This window comes from Haliotis rufescens, unplaced genomic scaffold, assembly GCF_023055435.1.
Source record: "Haliotis rufescens isolate VD_foot unplaced genomic scaffold, xgHalRufe1.0.p SCAF_8, whole genome shotgun sequence".
Lineage (NCBI taxonomy): Eukaryota > Metazoa > Mollusca > Gastropoda > Lepetellida > Haliotidae > Haliotis > Haliotis rufescens.
The window spans coordinates 3,059,806-3,084,248 of NW_025964372.1; the positions used below are offsets into that span (position 1 = coordinate 3,059,806).

Genomic DNA, 24,443 nt, shown 5'->3' on the forward strand with positions numbered 1-24,443 from the left:
AGCGAAGGAGTCCTACCTGACTGGGGAGACATGTAGCGAAGGAGTCCTACCTGACTGGGGAGACATGTAGCGAGTGAGTCCTACCTGACAAGGAGACATGTAGCGAGGGAGTCCTACCTGACAAGGAGACATGTAGCGAAGGAGTCCTACCTGACAAGGAGACGTAGCGAAGGAGTCCTACCTGACTGGGGAGACATGTAGCGAGAGAGTCCTACCTGACAAGGAGACATGTAGCGAGTGAGTCCTACCTGACAAGGGAGACATGTAGCGAGGGAGTCCTACCTAAAAAGGGAGACATGTAGCGAGGGAGTTCTACCTGACAAGGAGACATGTAGCGAGGGAGTCCTACCTGACAAGGAGACATGTAGCGAGTGAGTCCTACCTGACAAGGAGACATGTAGCGAGTGAGTCCTACCTGACAAGGAGACATGTAGCGAGGGAGTCTAGGGAGTCCTACCTGACAAGGGAGACATGTAGCGAGGGAGTTCTACCTGACAAGGAGACATGTAGCGAGTGAGTCCTACCTGACAAGGAGACATGTAGCGAGTGAGTCCTATCTGACAAGGGAGACATGTAGCGAGGGAGTCCTATCTGACAAGGGAGACATGTAGCGAGGGAGTCCTACCTGACAAGGGAGACATGTAGCGAGGGAGTCCTACCTTACAAGGAGACATGTAGCGAGTGAGTCCTATCTGACAAGGAGACATGTAGCGAGGGAGTCCTACCTGACTGGGGAGACATGTAGCGAGGGAGTCCTACCTGACAAGGAGACATGTAGCGAGGGAGTCCTACCTGACAAGGAGACATGTAGCGAGTGAGTCCTATCTGATAAGGGAGACATGTAGCGAGGGAGTCCTATCTGATAAGGGAGACATGTAGCGAGGGAGTCCTACCTGACAAGGGAGACATGTAGCGAGGGAGTCCTACCTGACAAGGAGACATGTAGCGAGGGAGTCCTATCTGATAAGGGAGACATGTAGCGAGGGAGTCCTATCTGATAAGGGAGACATGTAGCGAGGAAGTCCTACCTGGCAAAGGAGACATGTAGCGAGGGAGTCCTATCTGATAAGGGAGACATGTAGCGAGGGAGTCCTATCTGATAAGGGAGACATGTAGCGAGGGAGTCCTACCTGACAAGGGAGACATGTAGCGAGGGAGTCCTACCTGACAAGGAGACATGTAGCGAGGGAGTCCTATCTGATAAGGGAGACATGTAGCGAGGGAGTCCTATCTGATAAGGGAGACATGTAGCGAGGAAGTCCTACCTGGCAAAGGAGACATGTAGCGAGGGAGTCCTACCTGACAAGGAGACATGTAGCGAGGGAGTCCTATCTGACAAGGGAGATATGTGTCTAGGTAGTCCTATCTGATAAGGGAGACATGTAGCGAGGGAGTCCTATCTGATAAGGGAGACATGTAGCGAGGGAGTCCTACCTGACAAGGAGACATGTAGCGAGGGAGTCCTATCTGATAAGGGAGACATGTAGCGAGGGAGTCCTACCTGACAAGGAGACATGTAGCGAGGGAGTCCTATCTGATAAGGGAGACATGTAGCGAGGGAGTCCTACCTGATAATGGAGACATGTAGCGAGGGAGTCCTACCTGACAAGGAGACATGTAGCGAGGGAGTCCTATCTGATAAGGGAGACATGTAGCGAGGGAGTCCTATCTGATAAGGGAGACATGTAGCGAGGGAGTCTTACCTGACAAGGGAGACATGTAGCAAGGGAGTTCTACCTGACAAGGGAGACATGTAGCGAGGGAGTCCTATCTGATAAGGGAGACATGTAGCGAGGGAGTCCTACCTGACAAGGAGACATGTAGCGAGGGAGTCCTATCTGATAAGGGAGACATGTAGCGAGGGAGTCCTATCTGATAAGGGAGACATGTAGCGAGGGAGTCCTACCTGACAAGGAGACATGTAGAGAGTGAGTCCTATCTGACAAGGGAGACATGTAGCGAGGGAGTCCTACCTGACAAGGGAGACATGTAGCGAGGGAGTCCTACCTGACAAGGGAGACATGTAGCGAGGGAGTCCTACCTGACAAGGAGACATGTAGCAAGGGAGTCCTATCTGATAAGGGAGAAATGTAGCTAGGGAGTCCTACATGACAAAGGAGACATGTAGCGAGGGAGTCCTACCTGACAAGGGAGACATGTAGCGAGGGAGTCCTACCTGACAAGGGAAACATGTAGCGAGGGAGTCCTACCTGACAAGGGAAACATGTAGCGAGGGAGTCCTACATGACAAAGGAGACATGTAGCGAGGGAGTCCTACCTGACTAGGGAGACATGTAGCGAGGGAGTCCTACCTGACAAGGGAGACATGTAGCGAGTGAGTCCTACCTGACAAGGGAGACATGTAGCGAGTGAGTCCTACCTGACAAGGGAGACATGTAGCGAGTGAGTCCTATCTGACAAGGGAGACATGTAGCGAGTGAGTCCTACCTGACAAGGAGACATGTAGCGAGGGAGTCCTACCTGACAAGGGAGACATGTAGCGAGTGAGTCCTACCTGACTGGGGAGACATGTAGCGAGTGAGTCCTACCTGACAAGGAGACATGTAGCGAGGGAGTCCTACCTGACAAGGGAGACATGTAGCGAGTGAGTCCTACCTGACAAGGAGACATGTAGCGAGTGAGTCCTATCTGACAAGGGAGACATGTAGCGAGTGAGTCCTACCTGACAAGGAGACATGTAGCGAGGGAGTCCTACCTGACAAGGGAGACATGTAGCTAGGGAGTCCTACCTGACAAAGGAGACATGTAGCGAGGGAGTCCTACCTGACAAAGGAGACATGTAGCGAGGGAGTCCTACATGACAAAGGAGACATGTAGCGAGGGAGTCTTACCTGACTAGGGAGACATGTAGCGAGGGAGTCCTACCTGACAAGGAGACATGTAGCGAGGGAGTCCTACCTGACAAGGGAGACATGTAGCGAGGGAGTCTAGGGAGTCCTACTTGACAAGGGAGACATGTAGTGAGGGAGTTCTACCTGACAAGGGAGACATGTAGCGAGGGAGTCCTACATGACAAAGGAGACATGTAGCGAGGGAGTCCTACCTGACAAGGGAGACATGTAGCGAGGGAGTCCTACCTGACAAGGGAAACATGTAGCGAGGGAGTCCTACTTGACAAAGGAGACATGTAGCGAGGGAGTCCTACATGACAAAGGAGACATGTAGCGAGGGAGTCCTACCTGACAAGGGAGACATGTAGCGAGGGAGTCCTACCTGACAAGGGAGACATGTAGCGAAGGAGTCCTACCTGACAAGGGAAATATGTAGCGAGGGAGTCCTACCTGACAAGGAGACATGTAGCGAGGGAGTCCTACCTGACAAGGGAGACATGTAGCGAGGGAATCTAGGGAGTCCTACCTGACAAGGGAGACATGTAGCGAGGGAGTCCTATCTGATAAGGGAGACATGTAGCGAGGGAGTCCTATCTGATAAGGGAGACATGTAGCGAGGGAGTCCTACCTGACAAGGAGACATGTAGAGAGTGAGTCCTATCTGACAAGGGAGACATGTAGCGAGGGAGTCCTACCTGACAAGGGAGACATGTAGCGAGGGAGTCCTACCTGACAAGGGAAATATGTAGCGAGGGAGTCCTACCTGACAAGGAGACATGTAGCGAGGGAGTCCTACCTGACAAGGGAGACATGTAGCGAGGGAATCTAGGGAGTCCTACCTGACAAGGAGACATGTAGCGAGGGAGTCCTATCTGATAAGGGAGACATGTAGCGAGGGAGTCCTATCTGATAAGGGAGACATGTAGCGAGGGAGTCCTACCTGACAAGGAGACATGTAGAGAGTGAGTCCTATCTGACAAGGGAGACATGTAGCGAGGGAGTCTTACCTGACAAGGGAGACATGTAGCGAGGGAGTCCTACCTGACAAGGAGACATGTAGCAAGGGAGTCCTATCTGATAAGGGAGAAATGTAGCTAGGGAGTCCTACATGACAAAGGAGACATGTAGCGAGGGAGTCCTACCTGACAAGGGAGACATGTAGCGAGGGAGTCCTACCTGACAAGGGAAACATGTAGCGAGGGAGTCCTACCTGACAAGGGAAACATGTAGCGAGGGAGTCCTACATGACAAAGGAGACATGTAGCGAGGGAGTCCTACCTGACTAGGGAGACATGTAGCGAGGGAGTCCTACCTGACAAGGGAGACATGTAGCGAGTGAGTCCTACCTGACAAGGGAGACATGTAGCGAGTGAGTCCTACCTGACAAGGGAGACATGTAGCGAGTGAGTCCTATCTGACAAGGGAGACATGTAGCGAGTGAGTCCTACCTGACAAGGAGACATGTAGCGAGTGAGTCCTACCTGACAAGGGAGACATGTAGCGAGTGAGTCCTACCTGACAAGGAGACATGTAGCGAGTGAGTCCTACCTGACAAGGAGACATGTAGCGAGGGAGTCCTACCTGACAAGGGAGACATGTAGCGAGTGAGTCCTACCTGACAAGGAGACATGTAGCGAGTGAGTCCTATCTGACAAGGGAGACATGTAGCGAGTGAGTCCTACCTGACAAGGAGACATGTAGCGAGGGAGTCCTACCTGACAAGGGAGACATGTAGCTAGGGAGTCCTACCTGACAAAGGAGACATGTAGCGAGGGAGTCCTACCTGACAAAGGAGACATGTAGCGAGGGAGTCCTACATGACAAAGGAGACATGTAGCGAGGGAGTCTTACCTGACTAGGGAGACATGCAGCGAGGGAGTCCTACCTGACAAGGAGACATGTAGCGAGGGAGTCCTACCTGACAAGGGAGACATGTAGCGAGGGAGTCTAGGGAGTCCTACTTGACAAGGGAGACATGTAGTGAGGGAGTTCTACCTGACAAGGGAGACATGTAGCGAGGGAGTCCTACATGACAAAGGAGACATGTAGCGAGGGAGTCCTACCTGACAAGGGAGACATGTAGCGAGGGAGTCCTACCTGACAAGGGAAACATGTAGCGAGGGAGTCCTACCTGACAAAGGAGACATGTAGCGAGGGAGTCCTACATGACAAAGGAGACATGTAGCGAGGGAGTCCTACCTGACTAGGGAGACATGTAGCGAGGGAGTCCTACCTGACAAGGGAGACATGTAGCGAGGGAGTCCTATCTGATAAGGGAGACATGTAGCGAGGGAGTCCTACCTGACAAGGAGACATGTAGCGAGGGAGTCCTACCTGACAAGGGAGACATGTAGCGAGTGAGTCCTACCTGACAAGGAGACATGTAGCGAGTGAGTCCTACCTGACAAGGAGACATGTAGCGAGGGAGTCCTACCTGACAAGGGAGACATGTAGCGAGTGAGTCCTACCTGACAAGGAGACATGTAGCGAGTGAGTCCTATCTGACAAGGGAGACATGTAGCGAGTGAGTCCTACCTGACAAGGAGACATGTAGCGAGGGAGTCCTACCTGACAAGGGAGACATGTAGCTAGGGAGTCCTACCTGACAAAGGAGACATGTAGCGAGGGAGTCCTACCTGACAAAGGAGACATGTAGCGAGGGAGTCCTACATGACAAAGGAGACATGTAGCGAGGGAGTCTTACCTGACTAGGGAGACATGTAGCGAGGGAGTCCTACCTGACAAGGAGACATGTAGCGAGGGAGTCCTACCTGACAAGGGAGACATGTAGCGAGGGAGTCTAGGGAGTCCTACTTGACAAGGGAGACATGTAGTGAGGGAGTTCTACCTGACAAGGGAGACATGTAGCGAGGGAGTCCTACATGACAAAGGAGACATGTAGCGAGGGAGTCCTACCTGACAAGGGAGACATGTAGCGAGGGAGTCCTACCTGACAAGGGAAACATGTAGCGAGGGAGTCCTACCTGACAAAGGAGACATGTAGCGAGGGAGTCCTACATGACAAAGGAGACATGTAGCGAGGGAGTCCTACCTGACTAGGGAGACATGTAGCGAGGGAGTCCTACCTGACAAGGGAGACATGTAGCGAGGGAGTCCTACCTGACAAGGGAAATATGTAGCGAGGGAGTCCTACCTGACAAGGAGACATGTAGCGAGGGAGTCCTACCTGACAAGGGAGACATGTAGCGAGGGAATCTAGGGAGTCCTACCTGACAAGGGAGACATGTAGCGAGGGACTCCTACCTGACTTGGGAGGCATAGTGTAAGAAATTGACATTCAGTGTTGTTCGAGGCATCTGTGCAGCGGTAGCAGGTGTTACCTGGAATATGAGACAGTGAAAAACGGTTTCGTCGCATCTAAAGTGGAAACGTTAAGCGTTAAGTTTTTTTCTCGTTTACGCACTCAGCAATATTCAAACAATATGACGGTGTACAAAATCGAGTCTGGACCAGACAGACTAGTGATTGACATCCTAAGCATTGATCTACACAGTTGGGATTCGGTGAAATGCATCAACCAAGTAAAAGAGCCTGACGACCCCATCCTGTTAGTCGCCTCTTACGACAAACATAGTCGCCTCTTACAACAAGCAGAGTCGCCTATTTAGACAAGCATAGTCGCCTCTTACGACAAGCATAGTCGCATCTTACGACAAGCATAGTCCCCTCTTACGACAAGCATAGTCGCCTCTTACAACAATCATAGTCGCCTCTTACGACAAGCATAGTCGCATCTTACGACAAGCATAGTCGCCTCTTACGACAAGCATAGTCGCCTCTTACGACAAGCATAGTCACCTCTTACGACAAGCATAGTCGCCTCTTACGACAAGCATAGTCGCCTCTTACGACAAGCAGAGTCGCCTCTTACGACAAGCATAGTCGCCTCTTACGACAAGCATAGTCGCCTCTTACGACAAGCATAGTCGCCTCTTACGTCAAGCATAGTCGCAGCTTACGACAAGCATAGTCGCCTCTTACGACAAGCAGAGTTGCCTCTTACGACAAGCAGAGTCGCCTCTTACGACAAGCAGAGTCGCCTCTTACGACAAGCATAGTCGCCTCTTACGACAAGCATTGTTGCTGCACCCGGGTCTTCAATGGGCGAAGCGTTAAGTCGTCAAGACGAAGGGGTCGGGTTCAGATCTCTACATTCGTACTCGATCATTCCCCTTGACCACGGTGTGACATGGTTGGAACAATGCTAAAAGAGGCGCAAAAACCAAACCACCTGTTTTGATAAGGGTCGTGACAGTTGTTTCTAAAAATAAAACACTTGGTGCATGTACACTTACGAAAAGGCGCTCCTGCACAAAGTGCCAGAAAAACTGAAACAAGAATTTAGAGACACTTTCATTTCGTACAGTTACCATGGTTACACTCTGTCATTTGTAAATCAAGTGTATCTAATCATATACGCCGTAAAAATGTGTTTTGATATGAAATAAAAGCTACCAATAATGTTACAAGTTTATAGAAAATATATCTGCTGTAAACGTTGTATATTGTACGATTCCGACTTCGTCTTTAGGAATCACATCAAATAGTGAGCGGATCCTGCCGCACATGCGAGAAATAATTAGCTCTGAACGTGTTTAGAAATGTGTAGGGATGGGAGGTGTGGGGTGTGGGGGTGTGTGGGGTGTGGGGGGTGGGGGGGGGGGTGTGTGTGTGTGGGGGGGTGGGGAGGGGGGGGGTGGGGGGGGGGGGGGGGAGACTGAAGTGATGTGGCCATGGGTCTCAGATATTTACCACTTTGGTGTAAACCCTCGAGCAAGGGTATGGACACGGACAAACCTTGAAACATAAACGGGGCGAACCGGGATTCGAGCCACAGTTATAGGTTTCTGGCGTACCCTACGGACGTAACTCTGCACAGCAAATTGCAGCTCCTTAGACGATAGGGCCTCCCGTGCCCGCAATAGCTTAGACACGTATAATTATTGCTATAATCTGCCGGGCAAAAGACAGTTACACTTGAAAGTTGGATTTTATCAAACAGTTACAAATGTTAACAACACGTTACTAGGCTGACCTGTTGTCAAAGAGACACTGATGTGATGGGTGTAACACCGTGGTACCTGTATCAAATACATTACACGTACCATCGAATAACCAGTTCTTGTTTCTTTTATTTTAGCCACCATCAACCATGGACTATAGTTTCTTTTACCCGGCAGTTTATATAGTGTGTTAAATGGCAGTGTTTTTTACTGTGTTACAATGATTGTGATGACATTCGGTAGATTATCATTGCATTGTGTTGGGACAGTGATCTGTCGTCAGAAAGTTACTATATTTAGATGCTAGTGTGGTATGAAGACTTCCGGTTCGGTATACCGCGGACGGTAACAGTATGTTATAGACACATGTGGAATGTTCCAGGGCACTGTGTAGAAATTTACAGTGCCTAGTAAGGCTGTATATTAAGGGGACAATAGCGTATCTTTTACACATTTCATCACATCGGAACCAGCTTTTATGTGAGGATCACTCATCATCCCTGAATCCCTGACTAGCCCATCACAGAAGCTTGAAAACTGTCGCCGCTGGCACTGCAAACTCGAAAACGTCGGGTTTTTTTCGTATATGGTCATTGGACGGAAAAACGACTAAAATTTCTTAAAATTGATTAATTGGTGAGTCTAGAAAGTGTGCAGAAAAGGGTCGAGTTTTTCAAGCGTAAATTGGACGGAAAAACGATGCTTTTTGCTCCGCCTTGTACACCTGTTAATGGCCAATCAGCTGGCGCTGGTCCCCCGACGTACGTGATGCCCAAGGCTTCCTTTCGAAAGCCTTAGGTTTCGTATTTCTGGCATGCCTTGCTCTAGTATCTGTCGCGCGCAGTGCAGCGATATTTGCTGATAAGCCAGTTTTAGGAAATGTAACATGTTAATGGAATTCAGGCACGCGCCAAGAAGTCAAACCAAACAATGTTACCAAGTTTATTGTAGTAACATATCCCTCGGCTATGAACAGTTACCCCTATCGAATAACGGGTTGTGTTTCATTTGGTTATAATAATAACTAATTTTTTAATGTGAAGTTTAAAAGATATACGGCTAGGACGAGAGGTCGGTCACATGACGTTCTTCACGTGACTGTATTCTTGAAATGGCGTAAACACTGACTACTTCCACATTCCTTGGGAAAACCCTTGGAAATCCCTGGTACGAATTCACACAGAAGCGTGGTTGCATGCCCGTTTAAGGATACTCTCGCTACAACCCATCCCAGAGAAAAAACAAACGAAAAAAACATCCAAACTATCGTAGTGACAATCTACAGCAATCTATGAATTTACCTTAGTATCTATTTGACACATCTTTACAATCACCTTTCAACGATCGGCCAATTGATCAGTGATGACTAAGGCTTGAAATAGCCACAGGTTAATTACCAACTTCGGAAATATCTCCCGTCACGTTTTTAGCGTCGGCCATTTTGACGTATTGTACTTGATGTAAATGTATGACGACGCTCTGTCATTGTAATTGACTTACTGAGGTAATTCTCATCTAATGAGGATATTGTTTGGAATATATTTCTTGTAAACATACTAAAACATGGGGGTGGGGGGTGGGGGGAACTATTTTATTCCGGGATGGCCTATTAAAGTTAGCAGTAAGTCAAGGCACCATGCGTGTATATGATCTGTTATTATATGTGTTTAAATTACGGTTTGGGGCGTTAATAAAATACACTGACGCATTATTGAAATCAATTGGATAATTGAATATGCTTTCTTTTACATATTACATAACAGCACTGCACAACATTTGAACAGTTGCAGTAACACACTACGGTAATCGCATTAAACACCGTTTTCAACTATATTTCAGTATTTCAGTTATATCACGGTGTACAGACTGATGTGGGATTTAAATCCGAATTGGTTCAGGCCATCAAACGGGTGTTCGCGAAAAGGTGAGCGTATCCTGCCACACAAGTGGCACCCGTCACAAACACATGCAAGGACAAGTCAATTGTTCACCTGAACAAAGCACGGAAACACACAGTGATGCCCGTCCTCACTTTTACCGAGCATGTAAATTATATTGTCCGTCAAAAACATGGACGAGTATAAACAATATGTTCATTCACGTAATACATGTCATACATTTTGACAAAATGTATTGACTCGGAGCATTATTGTTAATCACAGCGTATACACTCGGCATGCAGTTGAACTCATCACCCATGCCATTATTGATAATCCTTCTTGAAGATCTATGAAATCAGAAGCTGCAACACTTTATCCTTTAATTGGCATATCAGACTTCTATTTCATAACTCAGTTTGCACGGATCGCGGAAGGGACATTGTCGCGTTGTCGCATTGTCGCATTGTCGCATTGACGCCCTTACAAAAACAAGCAAAACGTGTCAAAATTAACAAAAGCGCAACAATTGGCCATTTGTCGCATTGTCGCGTGTTTGCATTGTCGCTCTTTGAATAATCCTTTTCTTTATTTTACAAAAGGGCGACGATGCCGTAACGCGACATTCTCAAGGTCAAAATATGTCTCGTTGTCGCATTGTCGCCCCATCACAAATGTGTATAAAAGGCGTAAAGTTTAGTCAACAGTTAGGAAGCGGTAACCAAATTACATCTGTCGTAGAAGTTCAACCTGATACATGTACGTCTTGAATTGAAAACACAAATCCGTCCGCGAGTCCATAACGTTTTATTGTGAGCTCTTCTCTAAAAGTGCTTAGTGTTCGACTCCCAGTTCCAAACACGTAGTACCTCATCAACAATCCACATACCTCTAGTGCAGTGGTCTTCCGGAAGATCTTACTCTTGACCGCATTAGACAACTGACGAGTGCACGCCTGACCTGTGACCTCGTTGCAACCCTCATGAGGTGTTTGCCGAAGGGAGAGGGGTAGGAAATGTGTGCTCCAGCCCAGCGCAGAGCTCGCGACACACTGTATACTGCATGTTGTATACAGTATATTGCAGTTGATATACTGTATACTGCATGTGATACTTATTAGCGGAAATGTTACAACTTTCAAGATTCAAGATTCAATTTGCATTTATTTCATATACAACAGACCGCCGTCACTGTAATACTGCTGAGAGCGGCGTTAAAACAATTTGTTTTCATAATGGAGCGCTGCAGTCATTTAAAATAGAACCGTAAACATATGTAGTACCTACTCAATCACTCTGTTTCGAATAATCAGCAGAAAATATATTATTAACCAGGTCTTTGGGAAGAGATATCAGATTTTTATAAGCAGTCACATAGGGATGATAAAGGACCCCTCGCTGATTAGGTTCTTGTTTACTTAAGAACAGAGTTGGCCATGTTAGATGATATAACCAAAATCCAGGAGCTCCGGCGGGGGGCAATCTGGTCTTGTTAGTGTATGGTATGAGCTGTGGCGTTGACGCAAGAGAATAATGTAAAGAATGAGACCAACTCAAATCTATAACGATTGGGAAAGTCTAGATTTCCACAGCCCTAGCCTGAAATTAAGAACTGGTCTAGGCTCCATTTTAATTGTATTATGTTCATTTTGTAGATATGGATGGACCAACCAGGAGAGAAATTGATGGAATATTAATATCACATGTTACCACTGATCCAGTTAAATTCATCACACAATAATATATTAGTATTTGACATTACGGCATTTGATTATAAGGGCATGATCATGTACATGTTCACTGTAGTAATGTACACACCAGTCAACTTGATTATTATTTTTATTATAGTGTAGCGCGGCATCAACGATTACTTTATGATATCCTCACTTGTCATCGATGTATTGACATCGAACAATGGACGACAATTCGAAATTCTTATAAATAGCTTCAACAGGGACAGCGCCGGTGTCAGTACAATTTTCCTAGTTAAAAATATGTCTCTATAAAATATAATCTGAAGTAGACAAGAACAATATTGTTTTATTAATGCTTACTTTCATGGATAGAATTGAGGCAATCTAGGCTTGCCAATTCGTTCTAGACTTGAGCTGGATTCCTTTTAAATTTATTCTCTATGGTCTGGGAGACGAACGGGCGTCAGTATCGCGTGGAGAACTGGGACAGCCTGAATCAGTGTAATCGGATATGTTGTGGAGTTTCGGTTTGGGGCTGTTTGCTGAATAGCACAAGGGCTCAAGAACAAGGGCACAGTGTAGAGATTAAATCATTACCACCTCTCTTTATATCACATATGTTATTGTGATTTGAAATCTCTTTTGGATAATTGCGAGTTATGTACACTCTGTATTCTTTCGTCATGGTAGCATATATATTTTCTATGTTGCTTTTTGAATTATCCACAAATAATGATAACTACAATGTAAACCTCTCTTTGGAGATATACAATAATACTACTGAAGGGCATATCTGAAAAATGGGACTTATCGACAAATATTTCTTTCTTAAACACTACCCGTTACAGGCATTCTGATCATTATATTATACTTTGTACAGTTTAATAAATAATGGCAAATTGTGTATCTTTCTACATTTTGAATTAATTATAATTTCTGCAATAAAACCTTAGCATCAGATAGTGATATAAACGAATATGATCTATACTGTGATAAATGAATTACCAATTTCGTATTATGAATTAGATAAACAGAAATATGATAGTAAAACAAATTATTTTAATCTGTTCGTGTGAGTAGGTAACGAGAGATCTAGACAACTCATTAACGTATTCATTTGTGAAAAATGAAATATTAAAGTTTAGGGGGTTGAACATGTACATTGAATGGCAGGGAAGAAAGCAACGCAATAATTAAATCATGAATCAAATTATGTTATAAATATAACAGAATATATAGAAATATAAGTTTAATTTCTCATTGTTGGAAGGTGTTTAATAATAGATTTTATTTGTTTGTTGTTTAACGCCGCACTCAGCAATATACCAGCTATATGACGGTGGTTTGTAAATAATCCAGTCTGGACCAGACAATCCAGTTATCATCACCAAGAGCACCGATCTACGCAATTGGGATACGATGACATGCATCAACCAAGTCAGCGAGCCTAACCACCCGATCATGTTAGTCGCCTTGGAACAAGCATGTGTTGTTGAAGGCCTATTCTAACCCGGATCTTCACGGGTAATGTTTTTAATAATAAGGTACAATTAAATTCTGTATATGTCCATAATAAGTGTGTATAAGTAAATGGATAATATATCCATACAACCCAATTAAATGGCTGCATATGGTTCTTTGATGAACTCTTTTACAAGTCCATATTTTTCAAGACATGTATTTGATATTCATAATAAATCCACAAAAGCTACACAATGGCGACAAAACGGTACCAGCATCACAGATACCAATACTACATGAGATCCATATAATTACTTTAAAGTTAAAACATGTATCTAAATAGAAAATTGGAAGGATACACTTCCGACATTTTTCGTATTTTGTTTTCGTTTGGAGAGAGAACTTGTGATTGGTATCTGATGGATGCAAACAGGTGTTCCCTTTCGCCCAGGCCTTACGGCAATGCTATAGCCAAAAAGTAAACAAGCCTAGATGTTCAACAGGTTCAGGCTGAAATTTCCATCCCACTTGGGCTCCTTTTAAATTTAGAAATAGTTTCTCGGGTCGATATGTGTCAAAAGAAATGAATTAAATATTACAGCACTGGTGGATAGGTGGAATGCGCATGTCAGCGTCGATCCTACAATATCCTTTTATGCAAAATACATATATGCTGATGAATTAACGTAGTAATACTACGCAAATATATATCAAGATGTATACATCAGTAACATCTCGTGATCTTTATTCGTGCTTTAAGCTCTTTTTCTACCGGAGATTATGGGGTGTTACATCACACCAGAAAGCCAGGTCCAAATTCAAGTCATAATTTCATGGTCCGTCTTGTATGTTGGAAACCAATATCTCAATATGGCTGAATATTGCTAAACGTGGTATTAACCCGATTACTCACATAATTATTCCATTTTCTACAGTCATCTACGAACACTATCTTTAAGGAGGTATATCTATATCATCCAAATGTCCATACATATATGTATAAAGCAAGTCGTCCTGCACTCTTCCTTAATAGTAGTTTTTGTTTGATTGTTTGTTGTTAAACGCCGCACTCAACAATATACCAGCTATATGACGGCGGTTTGTAAATAATCCAGTCTGGGCCAGACAATCCAGTTATGACATCAAGAGCACCGATCTACGCAATTGGGATACGATGACATGCATCAACCAAGTCAGCGAGCCTGACCACCCGATTACGTTAGTCGCCTTAGTACAAGCATGGGTTGTTGAAGGCCTATTCTAACCCGGATCTTCACGGGTATTTTTTCAATAATAAGGTACCATTAAATTCTGTATATGTCCATAATAAGTGTGTATAAGTAAATGGATAATATATCCATACACGCCAATTAAATGGCTGCATATGGTTCTTTGATTAACTCTTTTACAAGTCTATATTTCAAGACATGTATTTGACATTCATAATAACTCCACAATAGCTACACAATGGGACAAAACGGTACCAGCATCACAGATATCGATATAATTACTTTTAAGTTAAATCATGTATCTAAATAGTAAATAAGAAGGATTAAAAATATACACTTCCGGCATTTTTCGGGGTTTTTTTCGTTTGGAGAGAGAAGTAGTGAGAGTAGTGACTGGTATCTGATGGGTGCAAACAGGTGTCGAGTGGCTGTCTCAGATGGCTCTAATTTCGTAGCTCTAAAGATCATGACGGCGATACAGACCGTGATGCAGTTTGTCTCACAGTCCCTGAACCAAATTATTTTCCCTTCCGCCCAGGCCTTACTGCAATGCTATAGCCCCAAATGAAACAAGCCTAGATGTTTAACGGGTTCAGGCTGAAATTTCCATCTCACTTGGGCTCCTTTTAAATTTAAATATAGTTTCTCGTTTTAACCAAAATAATGTATTTTCAGAGACTAAGCGTTTGTCTAACCGTGAAGAACAACTATCAAAAAGATCCCATGCATGTCTATATTTCTTCAGACAGCCTGTCCGTGTTCCTATCTATATGTATCAAAAGAAATGAATTAAATATTACAGCACTGGTGAATAGGTTATATGCGCATGTAAGCGTCGATCCTGCAATATCCTTTGCGCAAAATACATATATACTGATGAATTAACGTAGTAATACTACGCAAATATAGTATGGTCCCTCTTGTATGTTGGAAACCAATATCGCAACATGGCTGAATATTGCTAAACGTGGTATTTACCCGATTACTCACATAATTATTCCATTTTCTTCGTGCACGTTCTACAATCATCTACGATCACTATCTATAAGGAGGTATATCTATATTCATCCAAATGTACATACATATATGTCCACATACATATGTATTAAGCAAGTCCCACATTCTTCCTTAAAAGATAAATGCTAAGCATTTCCTCTGTATGTATTTATATATGTAAAAATCGTTTTTATGACTACAGTGATTTTTGCAAGGTTACTCTCATAAATGTCATGACGCATTTGAGGCCAGGGTTCTTCTATACTCGCATTAATGTGCTGACTTATTATTGCGTTAATTTCATGATTTACAGTATTCATGAAGAACATTTCACGTGGGACCAACAGAGGGAAATATGACTATCGACTATTTTTTTATATTTAGCTAGCTCAAACGATCTATTGGTTTGATTTATTGTTATGGTATCCACAAAATAAGTAGGATCCGTTTTTTCCGTTTTTGTTGTTCTTTGTGTAACATGACGGTTGTCTGTAAATAATCGAGTCTGGACCAGACAATCCAGTGATTGATATCACGACCACCGATCCACGCAATTGAGATACGATGACATGCATCAACCAAGTCAGCGAGTCTGACCACCCGATCCCTTTAGTCGCCTCTTACGACAAGCATAGTCGCCTATAACGGCAAGCATGGGTTGCTGTAAATCTATTCTTAACCGGATCTTCAAAGGTCAAGTGGGATTCAACTGATATGTTAAGATAAAATAAAACTTGTGGGTCACCTGCTTGGCAATATGGGACGGGAAAACTGCAGGCGGTGAGGGCAGTTAAGTTGATGGTACAGACAGATAACAGAGATCATTTTACAAATGTGAACCTCATTCCACAAAGGAAGAGGCGAAAGCTGAAACTTGGTGAGATTTACAGAACAAAGGCAGTTATTTCTAGTTTCTTACTGGCTCTCGGGGATACATTTAATAAAAATTCGTGTGTGCGACCAGTCATTAAATTTGGGTCACAATCTTTCTGTCTTCTTTCATTTGTCATCTGAAATACCATCCCTTCGTGCTCTTGTGCTTCCTGCTCAAGTTACCAAACACATCCTGTTTACGTACACCTGCAAGATATATATTACGCCGAGGAGAATTTACAGTTATACGTTGATACGTCTAACTGCTGGCCTGGTACGCAATGTCATATTTCTTATCGCCAGGGATCACAGGTGTGATACCGGTCTCCCTCAAGGAGACGTCTGATTAAACTCTTTGCTTCGTCAATGCTTCGTCTTGCCCAAACCGGTAACTGGTACCACTAGCAACGATACAATGGCGTACAAAGACTTACAATAAGTCAAGCATCCGTCACTCGATTTCCATTTTGATTGATTGTTTGATTGATAGATTGATAGATTAATAGATTGATAGAGTGAGTGAGTGAGTGAGTGAGTGAGTGAGTGAGTGCCTGTTTCACTGGTATGTCCGGATCTGGGTACGGGTCACCGGCTTAGCGTCACCGATCTAGATATATCTATGCAGGAATAGGTCATCCATGCGGATAGCGTAATCTCGATTAATGTATTCAGGAACCTTTCGTGAACAACATTTATTGAAAATGCTACCGAAGAATCAAACAACTTTAAGATTTGGCTTCTGTGGTGGAATCATTCTAATATTTCACATAACCGTTAACGTACTTCTTGAATGTTGTCACGCCATTCATTCAGACAGATCTCGAAGATATGTTAATATCTATGGAATGACAGGGGATTAGCCAATAGGAACAAACTGCGGACCTACAGGCTATTCAAGGCATCCGCGCACGTCGAGTCTTATCTCCGGAATATTCTGAACAGACAACAGCGTAGTGTTCTTGCAAAATTGAGATGTGCGACTTTACCTTTAGAAATTGAGCTCGGCAGATTCCGGCGACCGATTACCCCACTTAATGACCGTATATGTCAGTTCTGTGATGAACATCAAGTTGAAGACGAGACCCATTTCCTGATCAACTGTACCCTCTTCTCTGATATCCGCTACGACCTATGGAGGAAAGCCTGCATTGCCAATTCACAGTTTCTGAGTTTCCACCCTTGTGATCAACTTCGCTTCCTTATGCAGTGTGTCAGCTTGTGTAAACCTCCGGCGACAACGTGCCGGGCAGTGATGTATATAATGTGTATGTTTTTGTGATTGATAGATGAGTATGTGGGCAGTGTTTGTTTGTGATGTATGCGCACGTGATATTGAGTGGATGTGGTGAACTTCCATGTGTGATTGAAAATGAAATGTGTGTAACATTTATGTGTGTGTGTGTGCGTGCGTGCGTGCGTGCGTGCGTGTGTATGTGTGTGTGTGTGTGTGTGTGTGTGTGTGTGTGTGTGTGTGTGTGTGTGTGCTTTCGATTATGTTCGTGTATTATTTTTGCCAATTTATATAATGGATAATTTAATGATTTTGAGTGCCTCATAGATCCTTCATGGGTCGGCTGATGTTTTATATATCATACGTATGTATACGTGTAATGTTTTTTATTGTCTTTAAACACCAGGTGGCACTATAATAAAATAATTTTCTTCTTCTTCTCTCCTTCTTCTGTGCGAGGACAGCGGATTAGATATCGCGAGGCCGGTTCACAATCCATAAAAGCCTGTGATATGCCATGAATAGCCCATTGCATCTCCTGTACAAAGACTTTCTTTTGTACGTGTTGTCACAGAGCCACAAACTTAGGTCAATGGATCAGATAAAAGCAGGACTGCTGGAATCGGTTGAGGTGAACTTCCCATGACATAAACTCCTACTTGACAACCGCTTTAAGAAAGTGCCGCCATTCATGTACACAGCCCTGTGGATGAATGAACGACCTAGCGAAGCCAGTAGCGCCACCTAGTGAGATATAATAGAAGAAGACCAACCGAGAGTTGAATCTTGACATACTCCGGTGCCATCTGCAGAACCTTGGTTAGCAATGGCACAGTGATTTATGAGAGTTTAAGTGAGTCGGATTTTACGCCGCCTTAGCAATATTACAGCAATATCACGGCGGGGGATTCCCACATTGTGCCTATGATATGCAGAGAATCGAACCTGGACTTTCGGCACGAGGAGCGAACGCTTTTACCACTAGGCAACGCCAGCGGCCTTGATCATATGATCAACCTAATGTGTTTTCATTTTGCAAATGTTAAAGTTTGCAATCACAGATAATATTTATCACCACTGTAAAATGCAAGGATATCAGCATTTCATCACCATCACCATCACCATCACCATCACCATCACCATAATCATCATCATCATCATCACCATAATGATAGTCGTCACCATCATTATCATCACCACCACCATCAGCATCGCCACCGGTGTCGTTATCACAGGTATATACGGTACTCGACACAGAGATTAACGAAGGGCATCTATTTGATCAGGGGTTAGTTAAATATCTATAACAGCTGTGTGTCAGTACATCCAGTTTCTGTCAGTGCAGAAAAATACCAAGTCGGTCAGCTGTGAACACGGTTCTTCAGCATCGGATATCAGCTGTTCTTGACACGCACATTTCAGCGCATTTTAATGGGTTTAACAACAAGTAAGGTCATCTTGAGCGGGACGGTTTTCTTAGGCAAGAGATGGATTAGCATATGAACTATGATTCTCTTTAGGTAGAAAAAGATCCACGATGTTCGACCTGGTAGAAGTGTGTAATCAAACCGCAAAGCATTGGTCTTTGATTGACTGTGGCGTCAAAACAAACTCATTCATGTACTTGATCTGAATGTTCATCTTAATTGTTATGGATAGTCACGGAGCCGTGATCCAGAGAACAGGGTGTCATTAGATAAAAATGAAGTAATAATAGGATTACCAGAAAAACGGGGTATAACACCCAAGCCAATAACCTCCCCTCAGGAACACCAGAGTAAGTCAGTACAAGATTGAAAACTGCCCCATAAGTATGTATGACAGGCTAGTCGGGTATTGCTACTTGTATATGTGAAAACAAAGTTATTAAAATTAGTAGCAAAACTGATGAAGTCACCAATAAACGTGTATAAGTGTTATATCGTCACTGCAAAAATAATGAGTGTTGTCTTTAGTATTAACATTCAAATACGTGATATCTGTATTAGCGATATTGTCTACGTTCCACCAGTGAGTAAGCGTTAGCCTTACTATCTCGTAGTATAAATGTTGCAAGAAATTGTATTTCTGAAGACATCACGATACAGTTTTTTACGATGCATCACGTCTGCACCAGCGCTTGATAACAGCCTTGTGTTTGGGTGTTTCAGTAGTTTAACTTGCTGTTCTTGATGTTGTTGAATAAACTTTGATACTTTGAACAATATAAGGTTATATGAGAGTATGACTTTAGAATGGTAACATGCGTTAATGTATATCTGATATAAATATATATATATAATAGGATGACATAAATAGAACAATGACTAGTACGTCCAGATTAGTGTATAGGCAACATTTAAAAGTAGATGAAAGAACACAATCGTCCGGAATACAATGTATAATTCTAGTGCACTTCCATGTGACTATATAGCATACAATAAGCTTTCGGGTCCCGTTTGGGTCGGTTTGGGTGGCAGCTTAGATATCCATAGAGTAGGTTCATCTCGGAATCTCCCATATAACTGGGTCTCCTCTTCAATTTAAATAGAGTTACTTGTTTCTTTCAAAACTATACAGTTTTAGAGACTAAGCATTAGTCTGAATAGATATCACCAGTTTGGAATTTGAAAGTAATCTGTTTACAGTAACAGAACACTGTTTAAGTGTCATGTACAAATGAGAAAGTGGAATCCCGTCAATTAGGCGGACGAACCTTAAAACTATTAATAAACATTAAAATAAGCAATATCTGGAAAATGTATATGCATATTCTATCTGGCAATAAACACCAAGATCACCTTCTACAAAAATAAGTTTTAAAAGCCGGTTGATATTCTTTTGCGTATTTGACGAGTAACTTTCGAAAGTATAAATCCTTTTCCTATACTCAGACGTTCCTGAGCCTTGCGCTTTCCTAATTATTTTGACTAAAATTATTACCGTTATCATTGTATTTGTTAATGGGAAATATGCGCCGATCAAGTAGGTGCCATAAATTAAAGCGACATTGTACGATTCCGAACTCATCACGAGACTGTGTTTATGAATCACTGTCAAATAGTGGTGACATAGTGGAAACAATACGCGAAGTCGCGCATGCACAGAACGGAAAATTTAGACAAGGCATTAAGCAATCCGCAGGCGCAGAACGATTGATTTCAGTACTTCCGCTCAGCGCTTCGAATACAGCGTCAAACTCGGGCCTGTAATCTAACAATGAAATCTGAGAAGTAGGAATACCGGTAGACGCTGTTGCTTGATTGACAATGCCAATCAAGAAAGGGAGGAGCTTGATGATATCGTTCTCTCCCAGTAATTTCCGATGTCAAATAACGACGTCATTTGGACGGAAAAACGATGGTTCGAAAGCGTCCAAATAACGTCGTTTTTCCGTCCAATGACCATATACGGGAAAAAAAACGACGTTTTCGTGTTTGCAGTGTGGGTGAGTAAAATTATTATCACTGACTTTTGATATCACCACTGTATAACTAAATGTATTGCACGCCACTATCATCCTCATCTCCCCATCATCATGGACCACCGCTGTGGTCCAGTAGGTACAGCGTCAGGACGGGGAGCGGAAGGTCGCTAAAAAGGTTACTTGTTGTTTCCCTGCCTACCGTTCGACAAGGGAGGTAAAACAAGGATTTGAGTCAGTATACAGTGTCCGAGAGGGGTATCCATGTTCACTGTTGCATGCTATCTCAGTGGGCCAGCACTATAAACCGGCATCAGTCCAGACTAATACGAGCAGAAAGAAAACCACACAAACATTATGTGCACGTCGCTAAATAAGCGCAGTCAACTTGAACGCCACACCCATCACCTCACCAACTTCAATCGTCTCACTGACATTATGGCTATTTCCATTTCGACTACTCAAAATAAGGTGATAAGGATGATTAATAACGCAATAATGAATAGAGCAATAATGACATTCATCAAATATTTGTGAGTGAGCCAGTGGGTGAGTGAGTGAGTGAGTGAGTTGGGTTTAACGCCGCTTTTAACAGTATTCCAGTTATATCACGGCGTGTCAGCTTAATGTGGGAGGAAAGCCCGAAGTGATGCAGGTCTCAGACGTTTACCACTTCGGTGAAACCCACGAGCACGGGTACGGTGCTGACTGTTCGGAATGAGGCGTTTAAGGGCGCGAAATGCTCCTCCACAAAAGGTGAGGTGAAATGGGGTTTAACGTCGCGTCCAAGATTATTGCACTTATATAGCGACGTGCATGCACGTGTGTGTGTTTGTGTGGCTGCTTGTACTAGTCCGGACTGATGCCGATTTATAGTGCTACCTCACTGAGATACCATGCCGCAGTTTCACGTGAATACCCCACTCAGACACAGTATACTGACTCCGAGCCGATCAGTCCTTGTTTTAGCCCCTTAATGCCGAGCGCCAGACAGGGTAACAACAAGTACCATCTTTTAACGTATTTTGGTATGACGCGGCCGGGGATCGAACCCGGACCTTCCGCTCTCCGGGCGGACGCTCTACCACTAGACCACGGAGGCGGTCTGCAATTGTACTAAAGAAAACAATTATGTAAACGCGTATTTGTTGCTTTTAGAAAATAAACCCCTTTTTTACTGTTTGTTTGTCGCGATATGACAGCGGCCTGTGATAAATGGAGTTTGGGCCAGAACCGAATGCAGCATGCAAAAACGTACAGTGCTGAGCAAAAGAAGCATATACCCATGTTTGTTGTTGGCTAAAAACGCTCTACCACTAGACCACGGACCACGGAGGCGGTCTCCTCCACAAAAACAAACAAAATGATTATGGTTCTACCATGGAGATTATTAACTAATTACATGTTTTTATACAAAGGTTTGAGAATCCAAATTACCGCATAAGATAGACAGACGAAAGAACATTAAAATGTTAAAGGATGTGAAATGGTACAAATCCCTGAAAAAGGTAATACTATGTAATAACTCTCTGCTTACCTGCGAGGTACAACAACACTTGCACGGCCATGTCTGAGCAGGTTCTAGTTCACGACATACTCTGTGTTACCCCTATATAAACACTTAAAAACAACATTTTAGCATCACGCCGACCTGCTGGAACGTGCTCTACTTTAGCAAGCATCTTGCTGATGTAGCAGGGCAGAGCGATGCACATGCTTCAGCTGCGGGGATGACGGGAACCCACCGTGCAATCTTAATTTGCGGCAAGCTATTTTTTAAATTTCTTACTGAGACAGACTAAAAACAATCTGTCTAAAAATATATGTAAAACAAACGAAACTGGGCGCGGTCTTTATTGTGAATTCCATTATTTTAAAGTTGTATAATCCGGTGAATTCTGAACTAGCGCAGCCTCTGCATATAACCAGTCTGACACGCGGCGACATTAGTCGCCAACCAGTCCGACACACGTGAATTGTGTTAAACAATTGTGTCAGAGCTGATGTCAACTAGGTGAATACGTGAGTGTTGCTTTACGCCGCATCACGATGGGAAAACCAGTAATGGGCTTCACACAATATACCCATGCGGGGAATTGACAGCGGACCTTCGGCGTGTCGAGCGAATGCTTTTACCACTAGGCTACCCTACCGCCCCTGAAGTTCAACTAATGAAGACGAATCTGTCATTTGAAAGTAGAATATCTATTGAATAATACAATTGCATATTAAATAATATGTGGATTTTACAAATTAATTTTCTCCAAACAAATTTCATTTTGACTTTGTTTCGACACAAAGAATTACTATAAGAATATCCCAAAGCACATGTGTATTTGAATGGGTGAGTGAGTTTAGTTTTACGCCGCTTTGAACACTATTTCAGTTATAATATTATAATAAGCCAATACTCCGTATGGCTGAAATAATGCCGATGCGACGTTAATGTTTAACTCCTATCTCAATTAAGTAGCTAGATGATCATGATGTTGATCACCGGATTGTCTGGTCCAGACTTGTTTATTTACAGACCATCGCATAAGGCCGTTATATTGCCGAATGCGGCGTATCTAAACATAGATATTGGATGAAAAATCGAAGTGATGCAAGTCTATGATACCGGGTAATGGGTCAGGGTATGAACAACGGTGGATTCGTATTCCAGATTCTGCTAATAATTAACCTTGTTTTGGTTGTATTCCAAGAGTTGAACATGTTTATCTGGGCCATTTCGGGCTTACCCCTGTCACACAACACTAAATAAAGTAAGCGGCAAAAGAAAGTATAGGTTGGCAATTTGTAACTTTCCTAAAAACAGCGATAACTAGTGGAAAGTGGGTATTTGGAATATGACTGCCCAGGAACAGGTACCTAAAAACACCTCACCCGAACGCGCCACGTGCGGTGACAAAAAAATGGTGAAACAGGTTTCCCGCCTATGGCATAAACTGCACGTGCTTATTAGCTGTATAAATGCGTTCGTCTGCAGGGTATAACTACACGTGATGAAAGCACACAAAAGAAATGCCACGGCTGTCACAGGAGCAGATAGAGAGAGAGCTATCGGTATGGCCGAAATGGGGGCAACACAGGTCCAAATTGCCATAAAGTTGGATTGTACATCATTGACAGTAGCTAGGCTGATTCAACGGTACAGGCAGACTTGGAGGACACAGGACAGGCCTAGAACCGGACGACCCCGAGTGACAACACCACTGGAAGACAGTCAGATACGGCTCATTCACCAGCGAAACAGATTCGTAACGGCGACGGCAGCAACAGCGTTGGGACATCCCATTAGCCAACGTACAGTACTACGACGACTTCGTGCTGCTGGAATCCGAGCGTATCGTCCTTTCCGAGGAATGGTACTGACTGCTCAACATCGACGCCTGAGACTGCGATGGGCGAGGCAGGTTCGACGCAGGCAAGTGAGAAATTGGCGTCGAGTGCTGTTTACTGATGAAAGTCGGTTTAACTTGTTTCGAAATGACGGCAGAGGGGAACGTTTGGCTCCTGCATGTATTCGAGAGGTCCATCAATTCGGCGGGGGAGGTGTCATGGTGTGGGGTGGTATTTGTCGAGATCAGAAAACTGATTTAGTGATTATACAGGGAAACCTGAATGATCTGAAATACAGAGACCAAGTGTTGCAGCCAGTTGTGCTTCCGTTCTTACAAAACCAACAGCAGGGGACATTGTTTCAACACGACAATGCCAAGCCCCATGCTGCAAGACTGACTCGGAACTTTCTAAACCAGCAGAACGTTGACGTTTTGCCCTGGCCTGCCCACTCACCCGATA

General features: G+C 43.8%; 1 protein-coding gene across 3 annotated transcripts in view; it reads right to left on the minus strand.

Moving 5' to 3' along the window:
• The window catches only part of LOC124144619 (collagen alpha-1(III) chain-like), a 38,699-nt gene extending 16,446 nt beyond the window's left edge, over positions 1-22,253 (minus strand). Inside the window, exons 1-3 of one of the 3 annotated variants that reach the window (XM_048389568.1) lie at positions 22,177-22,253; positions 7,169-7,201; positions 6,117-6,193 (exon numbers count right to left, since the gene is read on the minus strand). In XM_048389568.1, the coding sequence (XP_048245525.1) occupies positions 6,117-6,193; positions 7,169-7,201; positions 22,177-22,207 (141 nt within the window). In that variant the 5' untranslated portion in view covers positions 22,208-22,253. The remainder of the gene's footprint in view (positions 1-6,116; positions 6,194-7,168; positions 7,202-22,176) is intronic. The other 2 variants (XM_048389571.1, XM_048389572.1) reach the window with 2 other exon arrangements.
• Between the last annotated feature and the right edge of the window lie 2,190 nt (positions 22,254-24,443).